The 19,589-nt window shown below is 37.6% G+C and overlaps 1 protein-coding gene across 10 annotated transcripts in view; it reads left to right on the top strand.

The window, feature by feature from the left end:
- Positions 1-19,133, top strand: part of mef2cb (myocyte enhancer factor 2cb) — a 270,409-nt gene extending 251,276 nt beyond the window's left edge. For 7 of the 10 annotated variants that reach the window (XM_069890549.1, XM_069890557.1, XM_069890576.1 and 4 more), the window contains 3 exons: positions 2,618-2,747; positions 6,348-6,483; positions 15,289-19,133. In XM_069890549.1, coding sequence (XP_069746650.1) covers positions 2,618-2,747; positions 6,348-6,483; positions 15,289-15,610 — 588 coding nt within the window. In that variant the 3' untranslated portion in view covers positions 15,611-19,133. Of the gene's footprint in view, positions 1-2,617; positions 2,748-6,347; positions 6,488-15,288 lie in introns of those variants that run through there. The other 3 variants (XM_069890591.1, XM_069890585.1, XM_069890596.1) reach the window with 2 other exon arrangements.
- Positions 19,134-19,589: the final 456 nt, after the last annotated feature.

Below are 19,589 nucleotides of genomic sequence, written 5' to 3'. Positions count from 1 at the left end.
TTGTCTATATGGACTTTAGTAAGGTCTTTGACAAGATCCCCTGATAGGTTATTCAGGATGGTACAGTCGCTCATTATTAATGGTGAGATCGTAAACTGGATTCAGCATCAGCTTTTTGAGAGAAGCCAGAGAGTGGTAGAGGATGATTGCCTTTCATTCTGGAGGCCTGTGACTAGTGGTGTGCCTCAAGGATCGGTGCTGGGTCTATTGTTATTTTTTGTCCATATCAATGATTTAGATCAGTGGTACTCATCCTTTTTCTTTCCACTCACATACCACTTTAAGTCATCCCTATGCCATCGATGCTCTGCGATTAGTAAGGGATTGTTTAAGGTGGTATGTGAGTGGGAAGGGAAGGTTGAGAATCATTCTGTAGGCCCAATTGTTACTGAAATATTTTGCTTGAGAAAATTTTTCATTGACCCATTTAATTTGGAGTTATGAAACCATGCACATAACGAGTCATTTAGGTACAATTAAAACAGTGATTCTCAGTTTTTTTACGAGGGAATGTCATAGACAGTGAGAAGGCCTCTATTTGCCATCAATAGCAGTCCTGCAATACCAAAAGATTTTGTATTCCTAAGCTAACAATTTTTCATTGCTTTTTTTCAATGCTATCAGTCTGAGGATGTTGATTTATTACTGGTAAGTGAGAATTCTGCTGATTGAATCAAATGATTTTGATGTGAAGTAAAACTCTTCAAATGTCAAAAATCTGGAATAGAAACTGAAAATATGAGAAATACTCAGATTAGGCTATGTTTATGGAGAAAGGAACAGGGTTAATATTCAAGTTAAACGATTTCCATGAACGTTACTGAGAGAGATGGCAAACAAGAAAGTTCATAATTTTGATTGTTGATTGTACTTCTCTCTCTCTCTAAAGATGGTGCTGATCTCCTGAGTATTTTCAGCATTTTCTTTTTATCTCAAACTATTTGCACACTCTGATGTATCTGATCCAATGAGTTCTGAGTCGAAATAGACAGAGTAAGACCTGGAAAATAAGAGAACCCTGCAAGGTGTAATGGTTGTCGCTAATTCTTAGGGTTCTTTAACCATCCCTCCTGCCCTCTTTCCCCACGTGCCCTCTTTCCCCGCATGCCCTCTTTCCCCACATGCCCTCTTTCCCCGCATGCCCGCTTTTCCTGCATGCCCTCTTTCCCCGCATGCCCTCTTTCCCCGCATGCCCTCTTTCCCCGCATGCCTGACTCTCCCCCTGCCCTGACTCTCCCCCTGCCCTGACTCTCCCCCTGCCCTGACTCTCCCCCTGCCCTGACTCTCCCCCTGCCCTGACTCTCCCCCTGCCCTGACTCTCCCCCTGCCCTGACTCTCCCCCTGCCCTGACTCTCCCCCTGCCCTGACTCTCCCCCTGCCCTGACTCTCCCCCTGCCCTGACTCTCCCCCTGCCCTGACTCTCCCCCTGCCCTGACTCTCCCCCTGCCCTGACTCTCCCCCTGCCCTGACTCTCCCCTTGCCCTCTCTCCCCACCCTTCTCTCTCTCTCTCTCCCCTCTCTTTTTCTCTCCTTCTCCTCACTCTCTCTCTTCCCCCACACCCCCGCTCTTTTCTCTTTCCAGCAGTCATTACTTCTGGATGACAGTCTCGTTGCCATGGGAAGTGTGGCTTTTTTGGGCTGATGTTATTCTCTTCCTGCTACCCAGCAAAATGTTTCCAGCTGCGTTAAACTGGGTCAGCTCCCACTTTGGCACATGAGTTTTAATGTAAATCAGCATAGTACTGCTTCTAAATGTTATCTTTTTATGCTGGTGATCGATTTGTATATCACATAGTGAGCGTGTAAATGAATCTCTCAGGCTCTGAGCTTAAGTCTAGACTTGAACCCCATTGTTTCAGGCTACCTATTGATTAGTAGGGAAGTTTCGACCACAAGTATCTAGTTACGCGATGAACTTAGTAACCTCTGGCCATTTTCACTAATGAGTGGTTCTTAAAGACTTTTAGTAGGTTTTCATGAAAATTAAAAGTCTGTTTTATGTTAGTTTAAGATGTGGACAAGTATAACCTATCAGAATAGATATCAGATATTATTCTACCAAAAGCTATCAATTTGATCATCTTTTCTTTAAAATGCTTTGATCTTTGAGATGTCAAGTGGGAAGTCATGTACATATTGTGTGGGTTTTGTGCTAAAGATCTGTGGATCTGAAGTAGCACACCACCACCTACTGGTTATACAAATATTTGCACTTACAACTTGCGCTCACAATTATCATCAAAATTATAGTACCCATTGAGAACAATAACTGAAATCCACAATTCTTTTCATAGAAACATAATAGTGGGACATCATACTTATTCTAGCTATTTTCCATAGGGTCTTTCACCTGTCACAATAACAAATCTTTATTGGATGCTGACCTGGTTACTATAGAAATACTGATGTAATTGGTTACCTAGGGAACATCTTGTCTCCTGAAGTGTGGTAAATGATAGGTTTTGAAGACTTTTACCAAGACTAATAATGTTAAATTCTTCATTTTATTTTTGAAAAGTGTAATTTAGTGTTTCAGCTCTTTCTTTTGATCTCATTACAAGGGTGTGTAGCTAGTCTTGATATTATATTCAAATATCAAAATTTTGTTTCATTCCAGAATCAGCGAATAAATAACTCTCAAGCTGCGCAGTCATTGGCTACACCAGTGGTTTCCGTAGCAACACCTACTTTACCTGGCCATGGGATGGGAGGATACCCTTCAGCCATTTCCACCACATATGGTACTGGTAGGTAATTCCCATCGCTTTATAATTGTTAGTAAATACCCTTCGATATTCTTTCTGAAATATCTACATAAGCTGCAACATAATTCCCATCGGCATCCATCTGTTTTTGTTGCTTACCATGAACTTCCTCTAGTAATGCAATGGAAATTATGTTGCTTCATAGGCATACCTATTTTTTAGTGCCTAATTTTCGTGCTTCACTACACCTGAAAAAAAGATGGCATATTTTGACATCAATGTAAACTTGGTAGTTTTTTTTCAGCATCAATTCATCCTATCCCATTAGAAATTCAAGTTTATATGTGTTCATTTTTCTTTGATTATGTTCCTGAGAAATGCCTTGAGATAATTTACAACATATAGGATTATATTTAAATTCAGTTTGTTGTTGCATGCAATTAATCGCACCAATCTTATACCAAAAGACAACTAAATTTGGGCATTGTGTTTTATTATATTTTTCTTTTGCTTTATTTATTCAACACATCTGGGAAGTTTACTGTAAAATATCGAAAGAACTTCATCTGGCGAGAAGTGTTGCAAATCTACTCTCTCCTCGCCTTTGAGTGGCATAAGAAAGAAAATCTTCCACTGTATCTCAGTACCTATGACAATAATAAACAAATCTAAATCAATTCTGCAGCAGTGTTCAGTCTAGCAACTGCAAATTGCAAAAGTTTATTTTGCATGTATTTTCTATAGTATAATAATATAATAAGAGCACAATTCAAATCAATTTTGTGGCCTAATAGTTCCAAGATCGTTCACTTTTAAGCATTTTCACATGCCTTGAAGAAATGAATTTCAGTTTGGAGACACAATACAATGGAATCATTTTTTGACTGTTTGTTTTGCCAGAACTTGTTGGCGTGGGCCCATATAATCAATCATTCATCACCCCCTGCCCATTCTTAACAAGTCCAGATACAGAAGACTGATCCTGCTAGCCCAAAGATTAGAGCACTGTGACTTCAGAAATGACCTGTCCTCTTGTTTCTTGGCAATATTTTGAAAATGAAATAAATTTTTAAATATTAATTAAAAGTTACCTAAATTAATGGCATTAATCTGTAACAAAATAAATTAATAAGATCGAAATATCTTCCTCTTTGCCTTCTTACTCACAACACTACAACTCTATTAAAGTAGTCAACGGGATCACAAATCCTACGCTAGATCTCACCTGACACAGGTTCCAAGTATCAGCTCTTGTAGCATAGATGCTGGGTATCCTCAACAAGATTGGGCTCCACCATTGGACTCCAATGAATCCAGAGGCAGAGCAAAGTAAGAGATGCATGTTTGCTCATCTATCACAATTATTGGTCATTGGGAAGACCAATGCAGATTGAGGGATAGCTTTGCCAAGCACCTTCGCTCCATCCAACACAATAGCCAGGATCTCCCAGTGGCTAGCCATTTTATTGCACTTCCTATTCCCGCACTGACATGTCTTCTTTACTGTGAATTTGAGGCTATACGCAAATTAGATAAACAAGACCTTGTATTCTGTCTTGGCAGTCTCAAACCAGATGGCGTTAACATCAATTCTATAATTTTCGATAACCTCTCCCCAAACCTTGTTTTCCACTCTTCTCATTTTCTTTTTTACTGATTTCCCCCAGCCCTTTTTCTCCATCAAACTTCTGCAGGTGCACTGTGAAAGTATACTAACCTAGTTTGAAGTATGAAGATCTAGTTTGGCAACTTAAATGAAGATAATATTTAGATAATGCAAAATAATAATGTAGATGTCCTTCAGGAAATATAGAATGAAGTTTAGATGTATCAAAAGGAAGTGGATCTTAGACAAGATAAAACTCAGTAGATAAGTCCTTGGTACTCAAAATTAGCCTACAGAAAGTTTCAGGCTTCAGACAAAATAGATCAGAAAATAAGAACCGGTATCGTCTACCTGGCCTCTTAAGCCTTTCCTGCCATTTCATATAGTATTTTCCTCGATTTTTCAAAAATTTTATCAATTTCCTTTTCAAATGCTTCTTGTGATTTTAGCCTCTGCAACTCTTCATTGTCAAGAATTCGGACCCTTCTTGATATGAAGAGAGCCAGTCTAATGTTCATAAAGAAAGAGAAATTGAAATAGACACTATATAGTCTGCTTGCTATTCCTTCACTTAATTGAAATTGTTACTCAAGTCATCTTTATACCAAATAAGCAGTTGACCTGGCTCATTTAAATTGCATAATTTCAATTTTTTTTTGCTGAAGTAAACAGCTGAATTAGTGGGTAGGCTTTAAACTAACAATGTTAGCACCTATTCTAAATAATCTCATAATCTATCATATGTGATTAAACTTGTAAACATTCAGAAATGCATGGAATAAATAAAAACAGACCATGTCAAACTAAGTAAAAGGAAAGTAATGGAAATATTGAATTTTAGATTTCAGAAAGTACTCTGGTGATTGTAATTGATTGTTATTGCTTTAGATAGGAAAGGCTTGAAGAGATGTGCCTGAGGATTAGCTAGGATCGTTTGTGTTCTCCGACCAAAGAATTCAAATTTGGCCAAATAAAGTTAACACAAGCAGAATTAAAAATTAAACAGCGAAGTTGACAGGATGGAACATCTAAATTAGTGTGGGAAAACTTTGAGGTAATAAATTTTGGGAAGAAAATCAAAGAACTGCTCAAATGGAAGTTTGCTTAAGCACCTCATTTTACATCTATTTATAAGAACCATCTTCAGACTGGAGCTGTTTTGGCTAGAGTAGAAAATAATCTTTTTATTAAATGATAAATGTGATGGGATAATTAGAAAAAGACAGTTCAAGTATAAATGTGTATGACATGAAATCATTTATTTTTAAAAAATCATTAACTCAATACAGAGAAAAGTTTCAAAAAAACTTTATTTGCACAGACAGTCCGAGTGTGGAATATTTTGCCGCAGGCAGTGCAGACCACAGGCCTCAGCGTCTAATAAAAAAAAGAATAAATAAGTGTCAAAAGCAGAGGAAGATACTGTGGTCATTGAAAAAGATTGAAAGTAGCTTTAAATTGCTTCACAGTTGGCACAGATGATGAAGCAAATGGCCATTTTCTTTTCTGTGAACATGTCTGGTTATAAGATTCTTTGATTTCTGTCAGCACTTGTGTTGTCCCAATAAGTCATATCTTATTATTATTTCCAAACTGAATATTTTGTTTCAGATGATCAAACACAATTTGAATTAAATTTTAATTTTAAATTTAGACTACAGCACGGTAACAGGTCATTTTGGCCCATGAGTCTTTGCCACCCTATTTAAACCCAATTAACCTACACCCCATGTTCATTTTGAATGGTGGGAGGAAACTGCAGCCCCTGGGGGAAAACCCACGCAGACATGGGGAGAACGGACATACTCCTTACGGACAGCACGGGATTATAACCCCAGTCCCGATCGCTGGTGCCGTAAAGACGTTGTGCTAATCTCTACATCGACCGTGCCGCCCACGGTATTGAAGACGTGTAGAAAATTCAAAGTTAATTGTTTGATCAATGATCTGAATGATATATTCTGAACTTCAGCACATTTATTGATTTTAATGTTGCTTCTTCCTCTTATTTGGATCCTGCCAACGTCACAATGAAGAATATTCCCTTAGTAGTGCTGACTTGTCATCTCTCACTGGGTTTAATACTGCCAATGCACTCCATCTGGGCTCGATGACTGGTTGGCAGCAGCATCAACTGCAGAACATGCAGCATTCAGCTCTAAGTCAGCTGGGGTAAGTACATTCCATCTAGGGACTGAACTAATCTTCTGGTATGATGTATGCATTTGATCACTTCATCCTCACAATGTATTTGATACATGGATAGAGTTGTGTTGCTGTCCTATATGATTCAGGAACAAATGTCCTAAACGTGTTTTATTTCAACTTGTTAATGCTTCTATAATCACAGTAGAACATTGCAAAAGTGTTTCTCCGCAAGATTACGATGTTTAAGTTTTTTTAATACTTTTTTTTTAGATCTTAGCTATCGTTACACAGGACAGTACCGGCCCTTCAGCCCTGGATGTTGCGTCAACCTATACATTCCTACCAAAATGAAAACTAAACCCTCCCTACTTCATAACCCTATACTTTTCTTCCATCTCTTAAGTGCCCCTAATGTTTCAGCCTCCACCACCACCACCCTGGCAGAGCATTCTAGGTACCCAAAAAAACTCTTGGGTGTAAACAAAAAATTACCCCTAAACTTTCCTCCTTTCTCTAATTGCCAATTGAGTCAGCAACAAGCAGAATGAGGACCATTCATTATCCCCACCAGAGTGATATTTGCATTTAATTCCAAACAAATTATCATAAATTCTACCCATTTCATTAGGAAAAGTGAGTTATCTTCAGCTTTTTAGAATAGAATGTCACGATTCGGTCCAAAAGCACTATATTCTAACCATTAAGCTAGAGCATTTATATTAGATTTTTGCAAGCTTTATTTAATGCTTTTTGAGAAGAGTCATGTGTGTGGATTATTGTAGGGTCTCAGATAGTGTTTGGGATATTCAGTTATTTTTTTCATGCCAGATATTGCATGAATAATTATATGCTTTTGACATTAATTCACAATTAAACAAGAATTTATGAAAAGATTAAGAGAAGCTGAGAATAATTTGGTGGTTTGTGAGTGTAACCTGATCTTTACTCCAATGTGCTCCCACAATCCATTAACTGTTTTCATGTAAATATATATCTTCAGAGCAAACTTGAACTTTGCAAATCCTCCATTTGAGTTACCTTTCATCACTAGAGGCTCGTGGAAAATGTAAATAGAAACCTTGTTGCCCATATCAAAAGCTAATTGGTACTGACACCCAAATTACTCTGTGCATCAACCTGAATATAATCTCTTAAACATTATGTGAGGAAACTGGAGAAACACTAGTAACTATTAATTTATTTGTGAGTGGCATTATTCATTTTAACATTTTAAATTCCTGGCCAATACTTGCTGCAACCTATCTCACTGTCACAATCATGCGGCAATGGCTGTTTCTGATGAGAAAATCACCTCCATCGTGGCCTTGATTTCTGAATGCAAGGAAAATTGCATATAAGAGGAGGGAAGTTACGCTTCATGTTTTATAGGATCTTGATGATGTCAAACATCAGTGGCACTGTGTACAGTATTGTCTCCTTATTTAAGGAAGAATTTTTAATGATTTGACTGCCATTCAGAGAAAATTTACCAGATCAAAACCTGGAAGGGTGAGAAAAGGTTGGATGGGTAGAATTTATATTCACTGCAGTACAGAGGAAAGAGAAATGATTAACATATACAAAGACCCTCAGAGGAGAGAGTGCTGCTGCTGTGAAAGAATCAGATATTGGAGTTGACTTTTTCAAAATAATGGCTCATTTGTACATGGTAAAATCACAGGTTTGAGGAACTCTTCCTCACAAGGTCTTTCAATATCTCTCACTATAGGTGGGTGGTTATTGTAAGTAGACAGGAATGTGAAATCATGCCACTGAACTATTGCATTGGGCAAGTTGAGAAACTTCAAACTCATAAGTCTCAAATATACAGTGGTCCAAACGAGGTGTTCTATCATGATTAATGTCAGGCCTGCTAATAGCTAAAACTGAGTTGAATCCAAGGGTAGTCGAGGCCTAAGATTCAGGTGTGATTCAAGTCTGATATATATATATTAGAGTTCAGAATTTAATCATTTGTAATTTTTAAAACTAAATAGGAGTTAAGTAACTTTTAATATTGTGTAGAAGAATGCATAATAGTGACTGGCCACCTAGTGGCAGTATAGTACTATGATGTGATCTTAAAGAGGCTGAAATGCAATTGCAAAGGAAATTAACAAAATAGTTGATGGATCATTATTTAGCTATTGAAACAGAAAAAATAACTTCCAGTGATTGTGACATGTATATTGCTGTATGGTTTCAAGTATTTAAATATGTATGAAAGAATATTTTCTGCTGTGTTGTGACATCATCTGCAGATATGCAGCTGTAATATTTCATGATTGGCAATAAAGCAAGTCAGAATGGGAAAACAAAGAATAGGATAAAAGTAAAACCCTTCAAATATCAATAAAATTATAATTTAAAAAATAAACAATAATAAAATCGGATCAGTTTGGAAATGCTCAGTAAATTGATTTTTTCATCAATAAAACAAATTATTTTGTGATAAAAAGATAGCTGTATGAAGCAATGTTATGAGCCCAGGGAACCGCAAAACCCAGCAGCAATAAATATTCACCAAGACAAATCGTTACTTAAACAAAAGTTGCTTTTAATTATCTTTAAACATGAAAAGAGGATCAAACTTTATCTTATTACTTAACCTAACAGAACCTCCTTCTACTTCTAAGCGCACGTGTATGTATTATGTATATAAGTTCAGAAAAGTTCTTTAATTCGCAGTCCAATCTCACTTCTCATTCATCCAAGTTCACTGGTTGCAGGCAATTCTTATACTATGCATAAAATTTTCCATTTATGAAGTTCACCAGGCTTTGGTGCTTGAAAGGTAAATGGTTACCATTCAGGAAGATTCTTGTCGGTTTTCAGAGAGAGATTTGTTCTTTGCTGGACATAAATTGATCACTTCTAATAAGCCACATCAGTATCTTGCCGAAGAAACTTGCCTTGTCATGATTTTCCAGATGATAACCTCTTTCTTTCAGGTCACCACAGAGTTCCTTTTCGTTTTTCTTATTTCAAGTGAAACATTATGCAGCGAGTCCTCTCCTCTTGTATGGACCACAAGGGCTTTGACCAGGCTGAACTAAGCACTCACAACCCATCTTCCAAATGGGGTTTTTCCACAAGCTTGCCAGCTTGTCCTGTTCCAGTCCCAGCTACTGCAGCTGAACTGTAAAAGCTGCAGAACTGATTTTTTTTCTCTCTCTCTCTCTCTTTCTCTCTCTCTTTCTCTCTCTCTCTCTCTCTCTCAGAGAAAAGCCTGTTTTACTTTCTCTGCTTGCAAAACCACATGAACAGCGACCTCTACTCAGATGGACTGCAGCTCTGAACCTACTTCTCCGAGTTTTTTTCAAAACAACAATCCATAGTGAATTCCCTTGGACATTCCCCAAAGCTTTTGCAAAGGCCTTTGGAGCCAGACTGCCTGGCTTGAGCAGAGCTCCTATAGTTTAAATGAGATCTGTTTTGAAGTGTTTGAATGTGACCTACACCAAAAAATCTGCCCCAATTTATCTCCCAAAATCCTATCTATATACAATATAAAACACAACATATTCTGTCACAGCAGAAACATGCAGAATTGATTAATATGGAAATTCCTTTAAACTATTACAACTTCATCATCTCAAACTATCAAAACCCTCTCTGAGGTTTACCCTCCTTCCTCACCCAGTTGACCCAGGAGCATGCAATATGCATTGCAGCTCACTATTGTCATTCAAATTGAAGAAAATGTGTCAGAGCTTCCCCTTTGAAGTATGGGAAATGCACCCTGCATCCTGAGTGTACCATTCCAAGGAGTTTTTCCAAGATACCGAGGCTAAGGTCTTTCAAGTCAAAAGTTTAAGTGGTGAGTGACTCACACCTGATATCACTTGGAGCTTCAATCTGAAAGACGTGTTTGAATTCATGGTGAAATCCCTGAGGCCAGTCATTTTCATCAAAGTCTAAGACTCATGTTCAAACTTGTTGTGTAACTGTTTAGCAAATCTGCATGAATGAACTGTTAACTCTAGAATTTAAACTTGAGAAAGTCATCGAGTACTTACCTGTTAGATCATTAAGACACCCATCACTCAATAATTGTAATTTTCATCCTATGACTGAAAATTACCAAATTGTTGACCAGAATTGCTTTTGGGAATCTCTTTCAGGACATTTCAGTAAATGAATAAAACAACATCAGCAGTTCTTTGTCTTTAGGCAATAAATATGTAACTTGCCTGCAGCACCTGCATTGTGGTATGATGGTAAAACCATATAACCACTCCTTTAATTGTCACATTCTCGTGCAATCATGGACAAGGTTATGAACACAAGAATATCATTTTTGTCTAATATTCTTTATTTTGACATCATGACCAAAATAATTCTTCCATGTATGTCCATTAAGGTACATTGTGATAGTTTAAGAGTTCTATGTGACATTACAAGTCATGAATATAACCACTGATGTGGCTGCAATTTCAGAATCAGAATAAAAAATTACGATCATGAACAAGTCATAAAATTCAGTGTTTTGCGACCGCATCGTAGTGCAAACATTCAGATTACGATCACCTTACAACCTAACTATAAACAAATAAAAATTATAGTACATGAAAAGTGAGGCAGTGTCTTTGTTTCATTGATTATTCAGGAATCTGATGGTAGTGGGGAAGAAGCTCTCCTTGCTCGTCTTTAGGCTCCCGTACCTTTTTCCCTGATAGTAGCAGTGTGAAGAGGGCATGGCCTGGGTGGCGGGGATCTTTGAGGATAGAGGCTGATTTTTTTAAGACACCACCTCTTCTAGATGGAGTGAAGTCTGGTGCCCGTGATGTCACAGGCTGAGTTAACAACCGTCTGGGGTTTATTCTTGTCCTGAGAGTTGGTGCCTCCATACCAGGCAATGATGCAACCAGCCAGAATGCTTTCCACAGTACACCTGTAGAAGTTTATTAGAGTCTTCGGTGACATATCGAATTTCATCAGACACCTCACAAAGTAGAGCCGGTGGCGAGCCTCCTTTGTGATTGTCTCAACCTGGAGCTTCAGGACAGATCCTCGGAGAAGTTGACCCCCAGGAATTTGAAGTTCTTGACCCCCTCCACCACTGAGTCCTCGATGAGGACTGGGTCGTTTTCCGCTGACTTCCTCCTAAAGACCACAATCATCTCCCTGGTTTTGCGGACATTGAGCGCAAGGTTGTGGTCAATACACCATTCAACGAGTTGATCGATCTCCCTCCTGTACACTTACCTCATTGCCATTTATGATTCTGCCGACAATTGTGGTGTCGTCGGCAAATTTGTAGATGGAATTTGAATTGTGCCTGGGCACACAGTCACAGTCATAGGTGGGTACAGAGGACTAGAGTTTGTAGCTTCTTGACCAGCACTGAAGGAATAATGGTATTAAAGGCCAAGCTGTAGACTATGAAGACCAGCCATTTGTATGAATTGCTGTTTCCAAGGTGATCCAGAGCTGAGTGGAGAGTCAATGATATTGCATCTGACATGGAGCGATTGTGATGATAGGCACGTTGCAGTTGGTCTAGATCTTTGCTTAAGCATGTATTAATTCTGGCCATGAACAGTCTCTCAATACATTTCATCACAGTAGATCTTAGTGCTACTGGGCGGTAGTCATTGATGCAGCTCTTCTTGGTTACTGGGATGATGGATGCCCTTTTAAAGTAGGCAGGAACTTCTGACTGCCGTAATGATAGGTTGAAAATGTCTGTGAACACTCCCACTAGTTGGTTTGTGCAGATTTTCAGTACCCTGGCAGGTACACCGTCAGAGCCTGATGCCTTGCAAGGGTTCACCCTCTTGAATAATGTTCTGATGTCACTCTCAGAGACAGATATCACAGGGGCCTCAGCCCTTTCAGGGATCCTAATAGGCACTTTGGTTCTTGTTCTCAAAGCAGGCATAGAAGGTGTTCAGCTCATTGGGTAGCGAAGCATCACAGACATCTAAACGGTTTGCCCCTGCTTTGTAGGATTAATAGCCTGCACTCCCTGCCATAGCTGGCACGTATCTGTCTCCATCTCTCGCTTCCTCTGGAATTGCCACTTTGCTTCAGAGGTGGCCTTCCATAGGTCGTACCTGGACTTTTTGTAAAGATCCAGATCCCCAACCTTAATTTTATAATCAAAGGCAGATTTTTCAATCAGCAGAAATTTGATATCTCTATTACAGAATATAAGTAACTAATAATGGTATCTCATTGGACCTTACAAATTTTCACTGTAATTCTCTTCAGTGTTGCACTTTTAAATGTTTACAGTAGAACTGGGTCATTGTCTCTAAATCTAGTTGCACCTCATGCCCGACATCAGATACTCAGTTCAGTTCCATCAAAATTGACATTGAGGTTCCCGTTCTTAATGATACTGTCAAGTAGTTTCCCCAACTCTTCAGAGCATAAGTGACAAAGAAAACATAAAAACAAAAACTGCTAGAAGTACTCAGCAGGTAGAACAGCATCCACGAGGAGAGAAATAGAGTTACCGTTTTGGGACAAGCACTTGTCATCACAACTGGGAAAAGTTAGATATACAAATGGTGCAGATGCTAGAAATTGAAATAAAACAAAAATTTGTAACAGATTACATAGGGAAAGGTTGTTCTGGTTCTCATGAATAGCCATTGACCAGAAGTGCTAAATGTGACTCTTCACACATACTGCCTGACCTGCAAATTATCTTGAGCATTTGGTTTTTTTTAATGGTATAAATAGTTTGGAGTTGATACATATTATGCGCACAGTAGAATTAAAGAACCGTAGAACGTCACAGCTCAGAAACAGGTCCTTCAGCCCTCTAGCCCATATCAAACTATTTATTCCACCTAGTCCCATCTACCTGAGAGCTCTCCTTACCCCTCCCATTCATATATCTATCCAATCTTCTCTTAAATGTGCAATCAAGCCCCCATCCACCATTTCTGCTGGCAGCTTGTTTCACACTTTCACCTACCTCTTCGTGCCCCACATGCTCCCATTAAACATTTCACCATTCACCAATAACTCATTTCCTTTAGTTCTTGATTCACTCAAACTTAGTGGAAAAAGAATGCTTGTATTTATCCTACCTATGTCCCTCATAATTTTGGATGCTTCTAACAAATCTCCTCTCATTCTCCGCTCCAGGGAATAAATAATCCTAACCTATTAAACCTTTCCATATTACTCTGCTCTTCAAGTCCCACCAACATCCTTCTGAAATAGTAGTTATCTTTTGGGTGGAGCCATAGTGGATTCTGGTATATATTTTGCTCAGCATCTAGTTTGGGAGGGTAGAGCAGGTACAAATGTAACCGCAGACATGTAGCCTTAAAGCTGCCATTATCTGCTGATGCTGTGCCTTGGACCAAATAATATCCTTTCGATTTTGTACTTATTGGAACCACTGTATTTTATACTAATTGAACCATAGAACACTACAGCACAGAAAACAGGCCATTCTAGTCTGTGCTGACCACTATTTTGCTAGTCCCACTGACCTCCTCCCACTCCATAACCATCCAGACCTTCCCCTATCCATGAATCTATCCAAAATGTTTTTAAAATTGAAGATCAATCCCACATTCACCACATCAGATAGCAGCCCATTCCACACTCCCACCACTCTCTGAGTGAAGAACTTTCCCCTAATGTTACCCCTAAACCTTTCACCGTTCAGCTTAAAACTATGACCCTTCATATTTATCTCTCCCAATCTAAGTGGAAAAACTCTGTCTGTACCTCTCATAATCTTGTAAACCTCTATCAAATCTCCCCTCATTCTTCTTCACTCCAAGGAATAAAGTCCTAACATGTTTAATCTTTCCCTGTAACTCAACTCCTGAAGACCCGGCAACATCTTAGTAAATCTTCTCTGCATTCTTTCAATCTTATTGATATCCTTTCAGTAGTTAAGTGACGAGAACTGCACACAATATTCCAAATTTGGCCTCGCCAATGTCTTCAACCACTTCAAAATAATATCTCAACTCCTTTACTCAGTAATTTGATTTGTAAAGGCTAAGATGCCAAAAGCTTTCTTTACAACCCTGTCCACCTTCAGAGAACAATGTATCTGTATTCCCAGATTTCTTTGCTCCTCCACACTCCTCAATACCCTACTATTTACTGTGCATGTCCTACGTTGGTTTGCTCTTCCAAAATGCATCACCTCACACTTGTCTGCATTAAACTCCATCTGCCATTTACTGGCCCATTCTCCTAGCTGCAAGCTTTGAAATCTTCCTCACTGTCCACAACACCTCATATCTTTGTGTCATCAACAAATTTGCTGATCCAATTTATCACATTGTCATCCAGATCAAACAACAATGGTCCCTGAGACACACCATTTGAAAAGATTTTCCTTCTAACCCCTGGTCTTTCAAATCCTACAAAGTAAAGTTATTAAAATTTTCAGTAACAGATTTTTAATTGTCCATGATCTGCTCCAATCAATAAAATTACTGCACATCACAACATGTGCCATTCACAAAAAGACATGAGCAGACTCCAAATGGGCAATGGAAATTTCTTTATACTAACAGACATACAGAAGTTTTGGATCATTTTTAAATTGTTTTACATTAATCTGTGCTTATTATTAGCACTTCCTTTAATGAGGACATTTCTATGCTATTAAATAAATTAGCGTGAAATTATTTTTAAAAATGAAAAATTATTTTTGATTCAAAATTTTAGGAAAAATTAAAACCATGTCAAAATTTCCTTTTAGAAGCACAACTTTTTGAAAATTCAAGCCCTTGCCAGATATGTATGTACGTGTGGGTGTCTGGTCATGTTTGTTTGTATGTATGCAGGTGGGGGCACAAGCCCACCTCCGTCTGTAACTGATTTGCTTTCCTTCTACAGAGTTTGTACTAGCACTCACTTATCTCAGAGTTCAAATCTCTCCCTGCCTACTACTCAAAGCCTCAACATCAAGTCAGAACCTGTTTCTCCTCCTAGAGACCGCACCCATACACCCTTGGGATACCCACAGCACTCAAGGCTCGATGCAGGGCGATCTCCAGTGGATAGTCTGAGCAGTTGTAGCAGTTCCTATGATGGAAGTGACCGAGAGGATCACAGGAATGACTTCCACTCTCCCATCGGACTTACAAGACCTTCGCCAGACGAAACGGAAAGTCCATCTGTCAAGCGGATGAGGCTGTCTGAAGGATGGGCAACATGATAAGATTCTTCAGTGATCTTTTTTTCTTGCAGTGTGTGTGTGCGCTACATTACAGGGCAGGGGAGGGAGGGGGGAGTTCTACATTATATGTGCAGTGTGTGAAAAATAAGTCAGGTACTCTGTTTTGTAAAAGTACTTTTAACTTGCCTCAGTGATATAAAGTAATGTAAATTGCTGAGATAACAGCTTTAGCACTTGAGCTGTACAAAGAAAACCCTTGTACAATGTAGATTTAACTGCTAACTCTTTTTCATTGCTGTGCTCCCTTGCAAAATGGATGTTACAATAGATAGTGTCATGTTGCAGGTTCAACGTATTTACATGTAAATAGCAGATTAAAAGGAATCGTATGCCAGTACTGGCAAATCTTTGCTGAAAGAAAAAGAGCAGCTGATGCAACAAAATTTAAAAAAAAATATATGTATAGGCAGTTGACAGACCCAGAAATATGGTGACCATTCTCAACACAACAAATTGGTCCATTGACATTTCTGCACGTAACAACAAAGGCATATCAGTAGAGTATGGCACTCAATAAAATGGATCAAAGTATTTGAACAGACAGCCATACTTTGGCCAAAAAAAATGGAATATCATTAATAGGTGGTGAAGTCCAAATTCTGGGTCTGTTGAACATTTTAAGTGGATGAAAAAAAAATGTACATTACATTTTGCTTATATTTTCATATGAAAGCAAGAAAAACGTTTGCAAAGCATTTGTGGCTTTTTGTAGTTACCCAAGCCAAAATGTTTTTTTTCTTTCCAGATAGCTTTGCAGGTATTTTAAACAGTCCTGAATTAATGGAATTGGGCTCTTCATATGGAAGTACTACCCTTAGCCATGAAAAAAATTCACGCTTTGCTAACCAAGATAACTGTTTTCTCTTCGTAGAGTTTTGCTTTTGAATTGTGTATTTCTAATTATATAAAAATAAGATTAAGAAAATCTTTTAAAATCTGTGAAATTAACATGCTTGTGTATAGCTTTCTAATATATATTAATTATGGTCATAGCAAACATTGTTTTGGTCATCTTATTAGGGGGGGGTGTATTTGTGCATATGCACGTTTAAGTAACAAAATTCTTCGGTCTCTTCCGCACCCTTTTTGCAGAATCAAAGTTAGCTGTGTTCAGTATAACAAGGTTAACCAGTTGGGATGATGGATTTAGTATGTATTCTAAATTTTGCTACTATTTAGGAATCTAAAGTGTAGATAGGATTGGGGCTGCCTCTCATTTTGGCTACTGGGTTATTTCTGATGAATCCGAATGTTGAGGCTAATTTTGTTGCATGGCATCCAGCTATTAATTTGTCACTAACAGCTTTGTGCAGAAGTACTAGTCTATTCTTGGCCTAGTCTGACTACCTGGCGCAATTATTTTGGTTTATTTGAATTTGTAGCTTTTTTTTAATCAGAGGTTTTTGAATCTGAAGAAGTAACAATGGATATTTGTCACTAATAAATTTTACATTTTTTCATAAAATGTATGTTTTTAAAGACTGTAAAAGAAAATATAACTTCTATTGATCATAGCCCTTGCCCACAACATAACCACAATTGATTCATATACTTTTTAATTTTGTTCTGATCCATTTAAGATTAAATGATGTTTGGAAGCTAACTCAAACTTAAAAGTTCAATTCCACTTTTATGTCACCTATTCATTGTAATGTGTGTGTGTGTTATTAAAAAAATTCTAATGACTCAGTATATATACATGAATGTCAGGCAGCCACATATTCCTCACAGTATTTTAAAGAAGTATAATTTTAAAATTAAATGATTGATTTAAAAATGTAATATCATGCAAACAGCAGATCAATATCTACATTGTTTGTGAATTGAAAAGCACAATGTCATTCGTAATTGGTCGATCCTTTCTGTACCTACACCCCTCTACTCATTGTTATCTAAGTGTTATAATTTTGCTGTTTGTTTAACCACAGAGCTATTTCTGAGTTAGCACATAATGATACAGTACTGTGGTTTTAAGAACTATTGGGGCAGAGCCCCTTATATATTCTCATTACACAACCAGTTAGCTAACTGATTTAGGCAATGTTCTTTACTGCGAGGCAAAAAAAATGTCAGTGGCACTTTCTTGGGGGCACTTAAGTTATTGTTTTGTTTTATAAAACTCCTGAACATCAAAAAGCTTGTTACTATTCTGTGCAGAAGTGAGAGCAAAGTCATTTACTGATACCTTAATGTATGCAATACATTACTGCTGCCAGAAACTTGAGTTGACATATCAGAGCCAGCAGGATGTCATAGAGTAAGAGCTGAGATAGTGAAAATATCAGCAAACCAGATCAGCTTTGACAGAATATTCTGCAAAATCCACTCTTCTACCTCTATAAGACAGAGTTTTATAAATGGGATGCCCCAATGTTGCCAAAATATTTTAAACACAATTTTAAAAAATGTCATGCCATCAGAATAAACAGCATTCAGAAAAGGTATTCTTCAGAAGAAAATCAGCTATATAACTAAATTCAGTGTGTTATACTTTTGAAAGTTTATTTTTTAAAGTCTGACAATATATTTATTTATAGTTTGCCATTATGATAGTCTTTTTTTTTAAGATAAAAACTTCATGCAAGAAATGGACTTAAAACATACACCACCATTTTGTCATTTCCATTACATGTGCTTTGAAGGTCTAGCTCTATTAGAAATCAATTAACAACTTTTTTTAAAAGTGTTCTTGTAACCACTTTGTTGCTCAAAAAAGACTTTTGCTGAAAAAAAATGAAATGAGTGCTTCAACTGTTATTGTTTGCAGCATCCACTGTGTACAATGTGGCATTTATCATCTGAAGCTGGTTTCCTGCCACTACAAAGTTCTGGGTAGACTAATCAAATATTTATTTAGTTTATTTAGTGTGCTTCAAGTGCAGAGTAATGATAAAGGCTTTTGTTAATATTTTAACCAAAGATGTGGAGCAATCCAGTTAGCCACAGTTTTGCAAATATGCTTTTCTAATTGTTTTTGGTTTTCCTTTGTTCAGGTATTATATACTTTCCCTGTTCATACCTCATATTCATCCATACCTCAAAACAATTCAAAGAGGTCAGTTAATTAGCCATTGAAATACGGTACTGGTGCTCTATATGAAGGAATTTTTATAAACTGAAACCCTGGATTACTTTAGAAGGACTAATATAATTGACCTGAAACATACTTGGATTGCTCCAGCTGGTTTGCTGTTATTTTTTTCTGAGGATTTGTTTCCATTATACAATAGTAAATACAAAATGATTGCTTGTAAATGGGGGAAATGTGGACGTTTGCAGCAAAAATAAAGAGACTCACAGCGGCATAAGCTGGGCTTTGTCGCCACTTGATGACAAAAAGATGTTAATAACTAAGTTAAACTACATCTATGTATCTCAAGGGACTTAATTCAGCTGTCTGTAGTGAAAATTTTTATGGGAAAATTCAAGTTTCTCTCGCTGGAAATAAGGTATAATTTGTATTTTGCAGACAAATCAGTAAAGTTACTGGCTTTCATAGTGACTTGATGTTGTGTGATTCCTTTATCTTTCCTGTGCAAATATGATTACATCAGTTAAAATCTTAACAACATTTCCTTTGGTTTTGATTTGGTCAGATGTAATGAATCACTAGATGTGAGCTGTAACTTGATTATTTCACATTTAATTTTATCTACAAATAAATACAAAACATTGTTACAATATTGAAAGTTCCATTTCTCCAAATGGATAAAACTTGCTTTTTACAAGATAATTAATTTCAAAGATTTGCTGTATCATAACAACTCTAAAAATATGAAAATTAAATCACAGATTAGAAAAGTTTTCAGCATTCAACGAAATTCATTTTTAAGTTTCAGCATAGAGAAATCCAGGTAATTCCAGGTACAGCTTCATCCCAGGAGGGTCAGCTGTGTTTGTCAGAGCTCTGTGCCAGAGTGGGGTGCACAGCTTGATCACTTTCCTATGTTTATCTTCC

The sequence above is a fragment of the Narcine bancroftii genome, chromosome 1, assembly GCF_036971445.1.
Source record: "Narcine bancroftii isolate sNarBan1 chromosome 1, sNarBan1.hap1, whole genome shotgun sequence".
NCBI lineage: Eukaryota > Metazoa > Chordata > Chondrichthyes > Torpediniformes > Narcinidae > Narcine > Narcine bancroftii.
This window is presented reverse-complemented; position numbering and strand designations above follow the sequence as displayed.